The sequence below is a fragment of the Anneissia japonica genome, unplaced genomic scaffold (assembly GCF_011630105.1).
Source record: "Anneissia japonica isolate Jap-2015-1 unplaced genomic scaffold, ASM1163010v1 scaffold342_len425065_cov216, whole genome shotgun sequence".
NCBI classification, from domain to species: Eukaryota; Metazoa; Echinodermata; class Crinoidea; order Comatulida; family Comatulidae; genus Anneissia; species Anneissia japonica.
The window spans coordinates 6,136-22,896 of NW_022702649.1; the positions used below are offsets into that span (position 1 = coordinate 6,136).

The 16,761-nt window shown below is 35.5% G+C and overlaps 1 protein-coding gene and 1 long non-coding RNA gene across 4 annotated transcripts; one reads left to right on the plus strand and one right to left on the minus strand.

The window, feature by feature from the left end:
* Window positions 1-131: 131 nt before the first annotated feature.
* LOC117103972 (T-complex protein 11-like protein 1) lies at window positions 132-8,682 on the plus strand. Of its 3 annotated transcripts, XM_033244615.1 has the most exons (11): window positions 132-273; window positions 614-700; window positions 1,061-1,196; window positions 2,157-2,289; window positions 2,422-2,542; window positions 2,846-3,066; window positions 4,365-4,501; window positions 5,533-5,702; window positions 5,920-6,095; window positions 6,330-6,496; window positions 7,047-8,682. In XM_033244615.1, exons 3-11 carry the CDS (start codon window positions 1,073-1,075, stop codon window positions 7,256-7,258), a joined length of 1,461 nt encoding a protein of 486 aa, XP_033100506.1. In that variant the 5' UTR covers window positions 132-273; window positions 614-700; window positions 1,061-1,072; the 3' UTR covers window positions 7,259-8,682. The 3 variants fall into 3 exon arrangements, with proteins under 3 accessions (XP_033100506.1, XP_033100504.1, XP_033100505.1); XM_033244613.1 differs by lacking the exon at window positions 614-700 and having other exon boundaries at window positions 134-273; window positions 1,064-1,196; XM_033244614.1 differs by lacking the exon at window positions 614-700 and having other exon boundaries at window positions 138-273.
* A 2,292-nt stretch (window positions 8,683-10,974) lies between these two features.
* Window positions 10,975-16,053, minus strand: LOC117103973. Its single transcript, XR_004444685.1, has 3 exons — window positions 15,882-16,053; window positions 15,289-15,462; window positions 10,975-14,168 (listed from the first exon to the last, which is right to left on the minus strand). It is a non-coding gene; the product is annotated as an uncharacterized LOC117103973 (long non-coding RNA).
* Between the last annotated feature and the right edge of the window lie 708 nt (window positions 16,054-16,761).

The following is a 16,761-nucleotide window of genomic DNA, read 5'->3' on the forward strand; positions in this document are numbered from 1 at the left end:
CACGACATTGCGAAGTGTCTGATCTTGTTCCTCGTATCGTACTCACTCGAGTCAATCCGAGATGGCCCGAGTGAAGTTTCATGCAAATGTTTCGTACGGAAAAAAAAATCGCGATCGGGCTACATTAACCCTGCGAGGGTCGTCACTACACAATTCTCATCATTCGGATCCGGATGGCCTGATTTTTCTAGATTATTCGACTGTATTCTTATGACCAAAGGGGCCGCTAAATCAAGAGTTAGCTGCGCTGCGTATTCGTCGTGGGAATATCTGGTAAGTTGTCTGTAATTTAAAATATACCATAGGCCTACAGCTTGTTTAGATAGCGAGCAAGTTGGGCTAGGCTAGGCCAGCCTCCTATGGAGATATCGCATGGCCTCGATCTGTCGGCGCCTTTTACTTCCCTCTTGCTTCAAGCGAGCCCAAACGGAGAAGGGTGTAGGAGAAGTTAGCCTAGGCCTAGCTTAAAGTTACTGTAGCTCCATGGTTTAGTCTGTTGACAATTTCCTGTAGTACCCAGGTTTAATGGTATTCAGATACATCTTTGTTCGTGTAATTATTTGAATTCATTTGATTGCAGTACCTTTTTTTTTTCGTTTTTCTTACCAAACAGTGCAAACACACTCGATTCTTACTTAGGCCTACATTTTCGTAAATTTGGGTAAGGCTAGGGTTGGATTGTGCCCTCTCTAACCGCCAGGTAAGAACTTGGCCATGCATATTATTATTAATTTATGGACCACATGCATGAATGACACAAGTTACATGGTTACACAAATATAATATCTTAATAAATTAATTTTAGACGTATACAATTGGAATGAATATGTGCATGGTTGAGTAATAATCTAAATCTGTATTTCAGATAAATTTGAATACAATACAATACAAATGTTGGCCTAATTTGCATGTTTTTTTACAACTTGAAATGTTTGCTTTAAATTTTGTGAATTTTTTTAAGTAGTCCCTTCTATACCTACCACCATAAAATATACAAATAAAGAAATTTAAAAAAAATCTTTTATAAACCATCAAGTCTGTATTGTTTACTCTATGACAGTAAAATTTAAGAATGGCAGAAAGACAAAATGAAGAAATAAGTGAACAGTCAGAAGAGAACGATGAAGTCCAACAAAAAGATCAGCAGCTAGAGTTGTCGGGGGAAGAAGAGGTGCTAGAACTTGGCTCCATAGCTGGTTAGTTCATCTTATAAAACCTTCAAGTATCAGAAAATTTTTATTTTTTTTCCTTTACATACATAACATTTTTTATATAGTGCTATTTCATGAAAATCAGAGCGCTTAAAGCAGGGGGAAGATCCCCGGGGCCCAAGCTTACCAGGGGCCCATAGAAATTTCAGGTAGAATTTTTTTTTCAATATTTTTTTTCAAAAATAATAATTACTATCATGGGCCCTCAATAATGGCATGGGCCCGCTAGTAATGGGCCCCTCCAGATTGACAAGTCCACCCCCCTCCCAAAAAAAAAATTCTGCCTTTTTTGGCACAGTAACTGGGGGCCTACACCAACCCTTGCTCCTGTTACAGTTTCCCATCTTGGCGGCCCTGATAGTGTACATGAGCCAATTGTGTACACTGGGCTATGGTTTATAGTCCTTTTCTGAGAAGACTTGTTCCGCCTCTAAAACCATAGGCGAGCGTGCCATTCAAACCAGCGTCGATATTATGACTGTAGGTTGCGGTTCCCCAGCCTTAACGGCTCGGCCATTCAATACTTCTTTAAAATGTACAGATATTGTTGGAAAATATTAACATTATTATTGTTAATAATAAATTAGGTTAAATTTTGTTTTCACAGAACAATACCAAAGACAGTGTCAAAATGTTTTTAATTTTATTACATTGGTTATATTGCACAATGGTTGGTTGGTTAACATGCACAATGAACTGATTTTTGTTTATTGAGGGTGTATACTTGTACTGCAGTTCAAACATACAAAGGGACATTTATTATAATGTCACTAACTACAATAAGCAATTGGAATAGTTATAACTTATATCAATAATAATTGGAATAATTATCTTATCTAGCTGGGAAGGTTTGATGTTTTGATCAACAATGTGTGACTAAAATTAGTCCGTTCATTTAGTAACTTTATTACAAAGTGAGTTTTTTTCATCACTGTCCTTTTAAAGCATCACCAGGCAGAAATGCTACTTTTGAAGAGCTTCTGCAGGCTGCTGACCTTGTCTCCAACATGTCACTCGTTCACGAGATTAGCGTTGACAAAGATTTCAAACTGTCGCCAACTGTTTTACCAGAAAACTCGTAAGCATAATCATTCATTTTAATAATAACTATGTTTGTTTGGTATGGTTACAAAATTACTATGGTCATTAAAACAAGCAAGCTTAATTTTGTTAATATTATTTTCTGATATTTTTTTTGTTCTTCCATTAGGCTAGAAAAGCAACTGAGAGATGTAATGCACAAAGCCTTCTGGGATAGCCTTCAAGACGATTTACATGAAGACCCGCCAAACTATAATCGTGCAATTAGTCTATTAGGGGAAATAAAAGAGGTTTGTATAGTATATGATGACTAGAAAACCCTGGTTTTTATGCAGGCACTGTTATTATACAATGATGGATATTCTACACATTTGTGGTAAAACCTTTTGAGACAAATAGGAATAATTCTATTTTTAAATTAATGTTCTGTTTTACACAGCAAATAATCATTAGGGTTTGGGGGTGGTTTGATTTACCCTGTTCGGCTTTGATGTTCCTCAGAAACAAATTGCAAAAATAGGTAGCAATGACATGCCCAAAACACTAAACCTTTAAATTGTTAAAGGCAAATAATTTTATATTGTTGTTTTCAGACACTTGAAATGCTGATTTTGCCTCAGAACAGTAAACAACTCGAGGAACTTAATGAGAAACTTGACACCCAACTAATCCGCCAGCAGGCAGAGCATGGGGTATTAGACGTACACCAGTATGCAAGTTACATCATCTCCTTGATGGCTCAACTGTGTGCTCCGGTCCGAGATGAGGAGATTGAAAAGCTGAAATCATTCACCGATATCATTGATTTATTTAGGTTGATATTTCATTAACTTATTCATTCTTTCTTTATTGTCATATTTAAAGCCCCATTCCCGGCAAAATTTCACTAAAAACTGACTTTTTTTAGAAAATATTCATTTGCATTACTCCAATTATTATAAATCATGGAAAAATATTGGCATGAATTTTAGTTTTACGCAAAAGAATAAAAAAAATGAGAAATACAGACTATTTCTCATAAAATATTACCATTTTCTAAACAAATTCATCGTTACTAGGCAAATTCAGAGGTTGTAGATCACATCCACTGGAATACTCTCGCTTTTATGTATACTTTTATACAGTCAATAAAGTGCGCCCTCTCTAATGAGATTAGTTTTTGTTCTTCGTATCTCGGACAATGCGGTCGTTCGATTAAGGATGAGATATGTTTGTTTAAGTGTCAAAATCTCAGTCAGAATCAGTTTTTTAACAAATTTGAAATAATTCCTATGAAATATTATATTTCGGAAGTGTCAATACTAGCAACGGAAAAAATCATGTCGGCCGTTTTTATGTGTGATAACAGAACCTATATCGAGGTAAGGCTAGCCCTAGCCTAGCAGCGTTGGATAGACTAATGTTTTCGGCGCCTACGATATTTCTTCTCACGACCTATCGCAAAATCAAAATGAAAAATTCATCCGCATTTATTTTTTGTGTGGAACACAAAAAATCAAATTTCAGTCTTATTTTACATTTTTTTCATTCTTAGGAATGTCTAAATTCAGTTAAACTAGCAATTCCGTATTATATTTATAAATCTTTATAACATTATACAAAAATTAGATTTTTCTTAAAAACTGAAATTTTGCCGGGAATGGGGCTTTAATAAAGTATAAGGGTCATTCCGGCTCAAATCAGCTAGAAATTTCGAAGTTCCCATGTGACCCCCCCCCCCCTTGGATTTTCCTTTAAAAAATTATAATAATAAAAAAATAAAAATAAAAATTTCAGCTCCAATTTCCATTTAGTTAGCACGTCCCTTTTTTCATGCCGGTAATGGCTCCTTTAACTTTGTTCTGTTTTTACGAAGCTATATCTCCTGTAACAACGAAGATAAAAAGTTGGAAATTGCTACATAGGCTGAAATTTGGCCCCTCTGAAGAAGAAATACCATTCACATTTGGGTAGCAATTTTATTAGGATGTTAGATACCACCAAAATCCCCCGAAGTATTATGCAAAAATAGATTTTATATTATGTAAAGTCTCAATTGCCTCTGATTAAGAATAAATTATATTAGAAAAAATATTTACTCTAAATTTCCTTCATTTTTCTTATATACGTTAGGGAAATTTTGCGTGTGCTGGATCTGATGAAAGTTGACATGGCAAACTTTACCATAGACTCTCTACGACCACATATCCAACAACAATCTGTTGACTATGAAAGAAATAAATTCAGCGAGTTTCTGAAAACACAGCAAGGTAAATAATGATTTCTCCATTACTTGATAACTTTCTTCAGACCCCTCCCATCACTCCAGAACGTTTTGTATTGTTACGGTATCCACTGCATTCTTAGAATCTCCTTTCCCTCATGCCCCAGGAGCTCCACATCACCAATATGACATTGCCTAACTGCTGGCAAACAAAAGTAAAAAAAAGGAAAGGGTTATGGAGCAGTAGTGTATCTAGGAGGTGGGCGGGGAGCATGCCATTCCAAAAATTTCTTGCCCCCCATAGTTGCCCCCACAAAATGGGGTGAGTCGAATGGCCAAGCGGTTAGCAGGGGCGCCGCAAGCTATAGCCATAATATCGGCGCTGGTTCAAACGGCATGCTCGCCTATGGTTCTGGTGGTAGAACAAGTCTTCTTGGATAAGGACTATAAACCGTAGGCCCAGTGTATACAATGGCTCGTGTGCACTATAAAGAACCCAGTACATCCTTCCAGACAAGTAGGGGGATACCCCGGTGTACTGGAACAGACAGCCCCTGTGGTGGACGACGAGAGTTGCTGGTACCGGGTTACAGGGTAGCACAGACACAAAGGGACCCTTAGGGGCGAAGAAAGTCATTAGTCGAGTTCCTAGTCCACATATCAAGCGCCCTGAGCATCTTACATTAGATAGATATGTGCGCTATATAAAACTACACTATTATTATATTATTATTAAAATCACAGACTCCAAGATTCCTAGATACGCCACTGGTATAGAGGTTTTGATCTGGCTGCTCTAAGATCAATAAAGTTTAAAATTGTGAATGTCTTGCTTGTATATGTGTACCTGTATATGTGTGACACCCCGTATATGTGTATGTATATATATGTATGTGTATGTATGTATGTACAATATGTATGTATGTATATATTCTATTGTAACCCTGAAGAGGGGAGCAGGTGCTATGCTTCAAAGTAGTCACCTTGTGAAGAATGTTATTTCTTTTCTGTCTACTTATTTTATATATATATTCTCTCTAACTCAATTTCTAACCACCATTTAAATACCTGGTCTAGATGGACTTGAAATGACAAGGAAATGGCTGACAACAGTGAAAGAAGAACTAGCTACGTCAGACCAACCAGATGCAGGAGTGGCAGTAGCAAGTCGTGTGTCTCCTATGAAAATTATAAATGGTGCATATATTAAGCTATTTGATTGGTCGAATGATACTCAATTTCCAGAGGTATGGTCTTTTTAAAGAAATATGTATTGATTGTAAAACGATAATTTGTGTAATTTTATACTATATAGTATAACTTTTAATTTAGTTTACTAATAATAATAATATATTTTATTGTGATTTTCTTTGTAATAAAAACCATTTCATGTATCAAAATTTAAATATAAAATCTAATTGATACTCATTATTTAATGTATTTTATTTTTTATTTGTTTCCTAGACTGTAATCATGGACCAGGGAAGATTTCTAGAACTAAGGGACCAGCTAAGAAGATTGACACTTGTTGCTTCCATTCTATTGATCACTTATACCAATGTGGGTGTGGCCATCTCAGGGAAAAAAGGACTCCCTAGCAAGTTGAAAAAAGAAATAAAGATTTTACTGGAGGGGACCAAGTAAGTAAGAGGATAAAAATAAATATTAAAATTGACAATGTGCCTTCAATAATTTTTTTGTATCTTTTGAAAATGTTCTCAATAATATTATTGTGATTGGTTTTAATTGAAAGGCAAACAAGTTATATTTAGATGTAATGGCTATTAAATGCATTGTACATAATTATGAGACAGCATAAGACCACATTTATACCTTCCTGGTCAGTTCACATATCTACTATCTTTTTTTTCCAGTGATGATGCAGCTGCCATGTTAAACATTGGAGAATATTTGTGTAAAGAAGTGAATGAGAGCCTAAAGGAGAGCGAATACCAAATACTAGATAGTGCAAACCAAGAAACTCTGAAAAGCCAGCTGCAGGCAGTTGCTGATAGAAACCACTCTGTACAAAAACTATTAGGTGAGAAGAGATTCATTTTACGCTAGTTCACCCTCCCAATGAGGCCTTCCTAATTCCAAGACCCTTCAAATTCTTATAGATTTCTTGTTAAAATTTCCATTTGACAATCTTCAACCTATTAATATAAAGCTTACTTCCTCATTTAAAGACTGAACACACAGAAGCTAAGTTTAGATGTTCCAAAGTTGGTCTCGAATTACAGGGTGCACTGTATTTGTATACACAATACATGATTTGAAAAGTCACATTAAGCTCCATGGGATCACAACCTCACACTAATCTCCCATGAGATGAACTATACCAAAAGCTCACTTTCCAGACATCATCTACCCAGTAGCTCAACTACCCAAATGTTAACAGCTCTTGAATCATTTACCCAGGATTTCCACTGCAGTACCCTCCCCTAGGGCTCTTCTTTGGAAAATGGACAGACTGCCTCCATAAGATGCATTTTAATGAAGGGGATAAAAAGCTACAAAAATCTCTCTATAATGTAGGTAAAAAAAAGTATCTTGGTTTAATACCAACTCTTCTTATTTTCTTTTTCAAGATTCCCGAGCCAAGAGTTTTATGCTAAAGATGCTTTCTGCAAGAGGAAAATTTGATCCTTCCCAACATGTACCACCAGGCCTGAAAACCGTTGAGAAAGAGATTATAGAAATTAGTACACGCTTTCAGAAGCTTGTTGTGCATAACCGACAAGTCTATGGACCATTCTACTCGGAAATCATATCAGCTATGCAATCCACAGAATCTACATAGTAACAAATAAAGATATTTTTAGTCTGCTAAAATTTATTTACTATTTATTGAGGTATTTTGTTGTTGTTGGGTTTAGGTAAGATAACTATCATTATATAGGCAGACATGCCAACCCTACAAGGCCAATAAGAGGAGTATGAAAATCTTCTGTGCGGAGTTTTGGCAATGTGAGAGAAGTATTCCTAAGACATGGTACCAATGTCATCGGATTGTAAAATGTAACCGTTTTTCGACTCACTACAGCAATATCGCTGTGCAAGACTAGGCCCTTGGCCTAGGCAGAAAATCAATAATTTTGATTTAAAACTGACAGGATACTTTCTGTTATTCTCGTATATTTCGGTGTATAAGCCGCAAATTCTATACGCGATTTTCCCCCGAAGCTTGGGGTGCGGCCTATACACCGGTCATTAACCTACTCCCAAAAAGTTCAGATCGCGAGCCGCGGCGAAAATCAGGCGCCGTTTGTCTAGGTTAGGCACATGCTAGCCCAATTAATTAGCCTAGGGTGTAGGACTGGTTTGTAGGTCTAGTATTTGTAATTACTGTATACTCACTAGTAACAGTGCTGTACTAGGATTCCTACTACGATTTCTACGACATTCAAGCAATGGTTTGGGTTGTCTAAATAATTCATTCATAATTACGTTCATTCATAACTGCCAAACTACTTTTTGCGAGTTTGGTCCTCGAGGTCACGTGAGCAGCTTAACAAAACACATGGGCTGGTTTGTTGAAACATGCTGTTCGACGTCTGGTTCCCGGTGGCTTGTACCGTTAGAGAGAATGATCCGCTATAATTTCATAATAAAAACTTGTGAAATTAATTTATGCTGCGCATGCGTAAACTTTGTATCGCACGATATTTCTCCACTTCTGTTTTTGTTTATACGGGTGCGTGTGAATGCATGCTCCGCACAGTGGGCTGCGAGTAGTAATGACTTAGGCCAATTATTACCACTATATTTAGCTTAATACCGACTGTTATTAGTCACCATAATAATAGAATGGTTGTTTAAAATAGATAAACATACTCAATAAGTGTTGAAAATTTAACGTAGCGCGCGCGACCGTATAGCATGAAATAATAGGGATTTCCCTAGAGTAAGAGTACGTTGTTTCATTGCGGTAGCCAGAAGTTTACACGCATTTCCAGTTGTTTGATGTTTAATAATCAGCCGAAAAAGATGAAATTTCTTTATGTGAACATTTGTAAATATTATGTCTAAAAATAATTAGAAGCTTAACATTATGGGAATGGTTTGGAGCTTAAAAATAGGTGCGGCTTATAGACAAGTGACACAAAAATCGTGATATTTCGCGTCCTAAAATCAGTAGACCGTGGAGCGCGAATTAATTTTTCATATACAGTTCAGGGTGCAACTCTGACAGCGATTTGGTGTCAATGAAATTGGTTTTTTTTTTCGAAATCAGTAGACCGTAGAGCGCGAATTACTATTGTGTATAGGGCCTACAGTTCAGAGCGCTGCTTTCAGGATGAAATTAAGTGGTCTTGTTCTTATCTAAATCAGAGGATTATCATTTTTTATTTGGGAATGAGCGATTTATTTCAGCTGGCCAAAATGCGTAAAAAGCGGAGATTTTCGACCCAAAATCAGGGTGCGGAATTTTGCTTAAATAAACGGAGTAACTCCGCCGAAATCGGAGTGGTTGGCATATCCGTATAGGTCGGCTTTTCTTGAAGTTAAGATGAACATCTTCTAATTCCACAGGATAGGAGCCAGTTTCAATAGTAGGGGTGGGTGGGAGCAGGGTTTTGACTGACAAAATATCAGTATCCATTCTAATCCCAAGAATTGATTATAAGGGAATATTCAAACCCAATCTTTTCTTTCCCCCTTAAAGTACAGGGTATTTGCAAAGGTCAACTGAGCTACTCGTTTTGATAATATCCTGGACTTCTGCCTAGGTAAAAGCTGGTACATAAAATTGGGTTGAATGTTGGGAGTGGGTGAGCGTACACCTAAGGAACTATGATTAAACCTCCGAATTAGCTATCGTTATCATGTGTACCTTCATTACAGTATTATTCCTAATGTAATTTGGTTCTTAATTCTTTAGTTCAATGTAGGTTCAAAGAATTTTTATGTCTAAAATTTTGTTTTTTTAAGCAATATTTTCCATTATAATGGTATATTTCTCTGTATGGATGTTTATTTATATTAATGTATATTTCTAATTTTTGTGAGGGATCAACTTTGCAGTGTACATTTTTGGTAAGTGCTATCTTACTGAGTATCCATCTAGTTTAAGCAAAATACATTTGGTAATGACAGACAGCAATTCAATATAGAATAGTAATGCTGTTTTCTTGAAATGGCAAAGACATGAACAACTGCATGATCTATATCTAGACAAGCCAATTTTTGCTTTTGAACTAAATAAGCCAAATTTCTTCCCCCTGCCCCCCTGAAAATTCCACATTTTCATAAAATAAGGATGATGTTTCTAAATTTTTATGGTGAAATAAAATAACTGATGATGGGTTTTGATTATGCAGCTTTTTTTTTTTTTTTTTTATTAAAGATCAAATAATTATTTAATAAGTTTATAATATTATTGCTTGGTATTATTTAATAATATCCAGCATGTATTCCACACATTTTACCATTTTTACGGGCATTCAAATTAATGATGTGTGTGCATTTGACATTAATAAAAAAAAAAGTAACTTGCATGAAATATGAGAAAATTGATGATTTATTTATCAACAAGGGCAGTCAAACTCAACAAGAACCATTAATTTACACTAGTTAGTAAGAGAGGGTCGGGGGAATTGCTGACATGGGCCCCTGTCATTGGAGGCTACTTGAGGGTTCTAATATTTTGGTTTCAAACTACAAAATCTTTCCCTTGACCCAATTATGTTTTTACTTTGGGGCTCTGATTGAAGGCACTAGGACCCCTGTAAAAAGTTGTTAATAGAAACATGACCATCTATTCTGGCATTGTCAATTTGGCTGAGTGTAGCTCTGATTGATGCGGATAAAGGATAATGTGAGGCGCTGATTTGATGGTTTTTTTAACCACTGGCGGCACCTGCTGTGGATCTAGAAAGCGGGTCTGGGGACATGTGTTATTCAGCTGAAAACACCGTTTTGAAAACACATTTTTACAGTATGAGAGTGCCATTTCCGGGCACCTAGAGGTGTCTGTTTTTAAAATTTGCTTTCCTCAGCCCCAACCATGATCAAGGCTGAGGGAAAATCCGTGGCAGTTTGGGGGAATATCCAGGAATTTCTGGCACTGGCATTGTTTTTCATCTTGTACTTGAGTGGTTTTTTTTTTCATGCTTAATAAAAATTTCTAGTGCAACTTTTTCATCTTCCACCCTTCCCTCTTATATGCTACTGCATATACAAACCAAGGCCTATCGTAGTTGATGTTGAAAAACAAAGGCTATAATGATAAATGCAATGTTGGCCTGCCGCTGGTCTCAACAGATTGGAACTGGCCACCAGCCTAAAAAAGTTGAATACCCAGACACTAGGGGGAAATTGGTTCAAACCCTTCTGTCTGACATATTTGGAAATTTCTGGAGCCACCACTGTTTAGCAAATGCGATAAGGGTGTGTTTATTGCTTATTTTGACCATAGACAACTCGATCTAATTGTCTGGTAGGATTGCTCAGAGCTCTCCAATACCAGCCGCAACATCCCTAATCAACTTATTTTCAGAAGAAAAATTAATTAATTCACAGTTTTTCAATGAGTTTATTCCATTTTCCTCTCTTATTGCTATTAACAGGCCACTGGAGGAAACAAATATAGATACCACAAGATCACAAACCAACCTTTTCAAAATATCTTAATTATTAATCAGAATAAGGGGTGATCCATTTTTTCATCCTTTTTAAAAATACCCTTCCCCTAAAAGAATACTTAATAAAAATGGATTTGTCATTTTGAGATCATCTTCACAAACGAGTACATACAATGTTGACCCCCCTCCCAACTAGCATGTTTCGTAAAAAATATGAAAACATGGATATACCCCTAAGGTTTGGATAAATTCATGAAGTAGTCATGATAAATAGAGTATTACAATTCTAAATATTGCATACATATTTCAGAAAAAGTTGTTTGTTTTTATAATAGAAATATATTTCGAACAATTCATCTATGAATAAATTTCTGTATGGACTGAAATACATTAATCATGCTCAATCTAATTAATACTTTTAAATTCACTCAAATACATACCGTATTTATTCAAATAAATGCCCGCTTTGAATAAACACCCTCCCACCTTGAATAAATTCCCCTCTAGAGCCTCATTTGGTATAAATTCCTCCTTGAATAAAAGTTTGGAGGCATTTATTTCTTTCTCGAATAAACACCCTCCCCCCATCCCAAACAATGTAATAGAAGCATCATTCTCAACACATTCTATTAATGATCTACTCCAGTAGAATTACAATTTTTCTAACCGGGTTAGAATCCTTAAGTGTTTATGTCCAGCAATAAGACACTTTGATGGTAATTATACAGTATGTTGTAGTTCCACATCTTACAGTGAAATTTAGGGGCATTTATTTGAGTATATACGTATCCATTTTACACCCAAAATAAATAAATAAATAAATGCCACCCTCAAAACAAATTAATGACTGCCTCCAAAAAATTACTCCTCCAATAAACGCTCCCTCAAAAACCTTTCTCAACAAATATAAACACCATGTGGCATTTATGCGAATAAATACGGTACTTATCGTAGATTAATTACCCATGCATGCATTCCTTTTGTTACACTTCTTGATGTATTCACATAAAACTAAACAGTAATATATTAGTTTGTTATCACTCTATGCAGATTATTGAACATAATATTGCTTGGTGTTTAATAACCAACATTCTCTTAACTTGAATATATAGGTAAATAAACTTATACAAAGATAAAGATATACATATATATTTATTATATTACATTAAGGTAAAATGTTTTGTAAACATAAACGAACAGAGTAGATTTTATAATTAAAGTTAGAGAAAAAGTAAGATGAATACATATAGTATCCATCTTTAATCTGAGATCATTGAAAAAGAAAGATCTGCAAGAAGAAAAACTTTTCCCCATCTTGGTTTTAAACCCAAGCTTTCTGCAGACACTATACATACCATATGTATCTACAAAGTCTTCTCGTATAATGACTTCAAATTGAGGTCCAGCGTACACATTTGACATATATGAACTTTAAAGAATTAATTTTCTTCTTGTTAAGCCATATTTTTTAAGGTGACCTTTCCAGCGTATTGTAAAAAAAAACCAAAAAAAAAAACCTGTGCCATCACAGGATTTGACCCCAGGACCCTGGGATTGGAAGGCAGGCACCTTAACCACCAAGCTACATCTCTACTCCATTGCATCTTTGAGAAGAGTGGGGGATTACCTCGATTCTGTGGTTCACTTCGGTCCCCATTGTCATAAAATGAAGTGGACATGAAGTTACAAATCGCTTTGTTATGTCTACCACTTTATAAAAATAAATCATGCCTTTGCCTCTGAATAATAAATATTTATATTAAAGGTATTATTATTATTACGGTACATGCTCTATTTTGATATGATGCCAACTGCCTATGAAAAACCTTGAGGTTAGGGTTCACAATCTTTGCCATGCAAGATGCTATGGGCAAGAGACACTTAATTTAAATTTGGTTTCTTTCTCTCAATCCAGGTGTATAAATATTAATTCACAATTTAAAGAACTCTTTATCCCTTCATGCCCTACTCCTCTTAAATGTTGTTAAATGAACGACTAAAGTAAAGAGCACCTCTCCTTCAAAGAAAGATGTCAGACCATCAACTTTATACCATCTCCCCTTGTAGTTTTCATACAATAGATTGAAATTTCATCTTTTTTCAGTTTCTCGTGTCCAGTTTTTGATGTTATGAATTTGGTCCATCTGTTTTTATTTATCTGACCACATATTTTTTGAGGTACAGAGTTTCTAGCTCAGTTTACAGTATGTCCTAATCAAGATTTGACACACATGTAAGTAGTCAAGTATTTTTTTTTTTTGGATTGACGATGGCATTTTTTAAACTACTTTCATATTTGATAATAATGATTGATGGATTCATCTACTACGTATTATAATAGTTTGTTGTATGACAGATTCTTTTCCTCTCTCTGGGAGCACTTAACGACACATCACCACCTTCTGATCATCGGTGGCAATCTGTGGATTGTCAAAAAACAATTTGATGCATGTATGTCGTCACTTTTACAGCATCCTCTATGGAATCCCCTCAACTCACAGACTGTAAAAACCGAGGTTTTTCACGCTTTCCTTGTCATAACTTCACTATAAATTTTCCGATTGTACTGGAGATCGCAATTTAATAAACCTTTCAACAATTTTAAAATCAAAAATTTCTTTTCAATTCAATTCTTGATTTCTTTAGCTTGAAAACAGTTGGGAAAAAATATTTCATCGCAATGTACTGTAGTAAAATCATCCCAGCTTTGAGCTTCTTTTGCACATGATACGCGAAAATCGGCACTACAGTATATCGGGGATAGGAAAATTCAGTGCAAATGAAGGTGATGATGTCACCACTGACTGTAAGGTATTGTACAGTGTTATGTAGCTGATTTTAAGCAGTAAAGATCAATAGTTTTTGGCACAAGTAATATACTAATCTAGTCAAAAAACATGAACTCTATCCTTGGTCACCAACTTTAAACCCTGTACCTGGCCCTGCATACATATGTATGTACGTACAAATGTATTGTGGGACTATAGTCTCCCAATGTCAGGCACAAATGGTTATCATCATGCTTTCAAACTTAACATATGATTTTTGTATCAAATGTTTTTTGACAGTGAATCAAAAATGCTCATCAAAATTGCCATCTTCCTTCTCCTCTTCTTCACTGTCAAGCTGAAATAAAAATAATATCATTACTATATATATATTATATTATGCTATGTATATTATACTTCATCATAATTTTCATAAGATATAATTTTATCGTCATCACATCGTTGCCATCTTCATCATTGTCATTATCATCAGCTGTAGCTTCCTATTCAGTCCAGTGTAAAATACCAGAAGCCTTGTTCTCATTGAATTCATTTTACCTTGGTCAAATCACACTGCTGTTATAAACACTAGAGCTTACCAAGCATGCTGCTAAGCAACAGAAAATAGGGTTTTGTACATGTGTGGTCTGTCTAATCATGAATACAGGTCACCCTCCAATTAAAGACCACTTTTGGGGCCACGGTTTTCATGGCCTTTAGCAGCTCTGGTCCAGTGGTGGCACCATTGGGGGGGGCCATCTTTCCCCATCGGACAGGTCTGGACCCCCTTGTCGTTTGACGCATGACTAGGTCGTCGGATCCAGAAAAAAAAAAATCTGCCTATCCAAATTTGTTGACTGTCAATCCCTAATATTGTGGTCTAAAAGCACATTTTGGGCCATACTAAGCCATAAAAACTCTCCTTGTAAACCCTACAAAGAAGTTTTTATTCTGAGCCGTCGACCAATGCTTCATAGTGCCCCTTGGTTTGGACCCCTCCATCAGACATGTCAGACACCTTGTCGGCAAATATCTGGCGCCACCGCTGCTCTGGTCTTTAATTAGAAAAAATATTATTAAAAAGATGTTAAAAAGAGGCATTCATTTAGAAATGTGGTCTTTAATTAGAGGTAATCTTTCATTGAAGGGTTCTTAAATTTGAGGAAGATGTGCACATTTATTTGCAAAAAATTTCAGCAATGCATGGCAGTTGTACACACTCAGGACATTGTCACCAAGTCTCGCTGTTTGCATTGGTCTTTTTCTGCTTGGTAAAAAACAGCCTTTCTATTCTACATTAGCAACGTTCAAAAATTACTATTTTGATGTCCAGCGTTATTTTCCACATATCATGATCAATCCATATGATCATTAAGATCATCACTATGATGTTGGAAAAATTTTCATTACTGGAACTATCACAATTTACTTTATTACTGGATATAATAAATTACTAATAATCACTAATAAATATTTACCGCATTAATTTCTCGTTCAGAGTAAACAAACTTCTTCAGGAAATGTCGGACAGGAACAAGCAGCATTAAAAAGAACGGAAACGCTATGGCAATTTTCGACATCTTCACTACCCACAATCCCACCAAACAAAGGAACTGGATGATAGTAAACAAATGTATTCTCCATGTCTTCACCTGTACGCATAAATATATATTCATATTTTAACCTAATTTAAGTCAATACTGTAATATTAACAATGACAAAAACAATAACAACATAATAATAATAGTAATAATAATAATTATAACAATAATAATAATTGTTTGATAGAATATTTACAAAATAATAAAATAACAATACTGTAATAACAATATAGTATCCACACACAGTGCTCATGTCATTTCTGCAAATTTTCTAAAGGCTATATGCAGCATTCCAAGATTTTGTGTCATCCTTATATGCATGGAAAGACTATTCCTCTGAATTTTTTTAGCCATTTTAAAACTCTTACCTAAATCATTTCAAACATTTTTATATGCACCATTTTTTAATATAGTATGTTTGAAATCATATTTTACAATGATGTGAAAAATAATCAATGATTGATATTTACCATTCTGACATAGCTAACGTCGGGGTGATATTTACTCGGCATAAATAAAATCTTTAAACGACTTATGAATTGCAGTGAACTTAGGGAACAGAATCCAAGATAGATAAAAACACCATACACAACGGCCACTGGAACCTGTTTCAGAATAGGCCACATAAACACAGATAAACCTACAAAAGAAAATCAAATACCAAATTGCTTTATTTATTTCTTTTTTATTCATTTTTTGGCAAACTTATCAAATAGGGTGTAGTCCTTTTCCCAAGATAAACACACACAATGCTATATAAAGTTATTTTTTTTAAGTTATAGGCTTAGTGTGTTTTTGGTTGTGAGAACAAATCTCCTTACTTGGCAGGAATTGAACTCAGTACCCTGGGAGTACCCCAGGAGCGACTGGCGCCTGGTTGCCTTTTGGTCTCTCAACCTCAAGGTAGTGAGTTTGAGCATTCGCTGTGTATGCCACTTGTGTCCTTGGATAAAGCACTTTACCTGTGTTTGTCTCTCTCTCTCCAACCAGGAGTACAAATGGGTACCTGGTTGAAATATATTGGGGAAGTTAAAAAGGTGGAATGAAAAGGAGCTGGACACCCAACCACACAATGCTGAGGCTTAGTACAATGGGCTAACACCTCATTTCGCTACTGTACGTTCGGTAATGAATACAGGACAACCTTTAACTTTTACCCTAGGATTGGACGGCAAGCAGCTAACTTCTAAGCTATAATTCTACTCCAATAATATGCTCTTATGATTTTTTATAAAGTTTGAAACCTCACTCAGAATAGGCCAAGTAAAAACAGATAAATCTACAGAAAAATATCAATGACTAATTACCGATACTCTTATGTATTTTTAAGTTTTTTAATATATGTATATA

Bases quoted from the DNA above. Each gene is read 5' to 3' on its own strand.
- LOC117103972 (XM_033244613.1), top strand. From the start codon at position 211: ATGACCAAAGGGGCCGCTAAATCAAGAGTTAGCTGCGCTGCGTATTCG. The intron at 274-1,063 runs GTAAGTTGTCTG...CTATGACAGTAA, and splicing joins ATTCGTCGTGGGAATATCTG to AATTTAAGAATGGCAGAAAG. The intron at 2,290-2,421 runs GTAAGCATAATC...TTCTTCCATTAG, and splicing joins ACTGTTTTACCAGAAAACTC to GCTAGAAAAGCAACTGAGAG.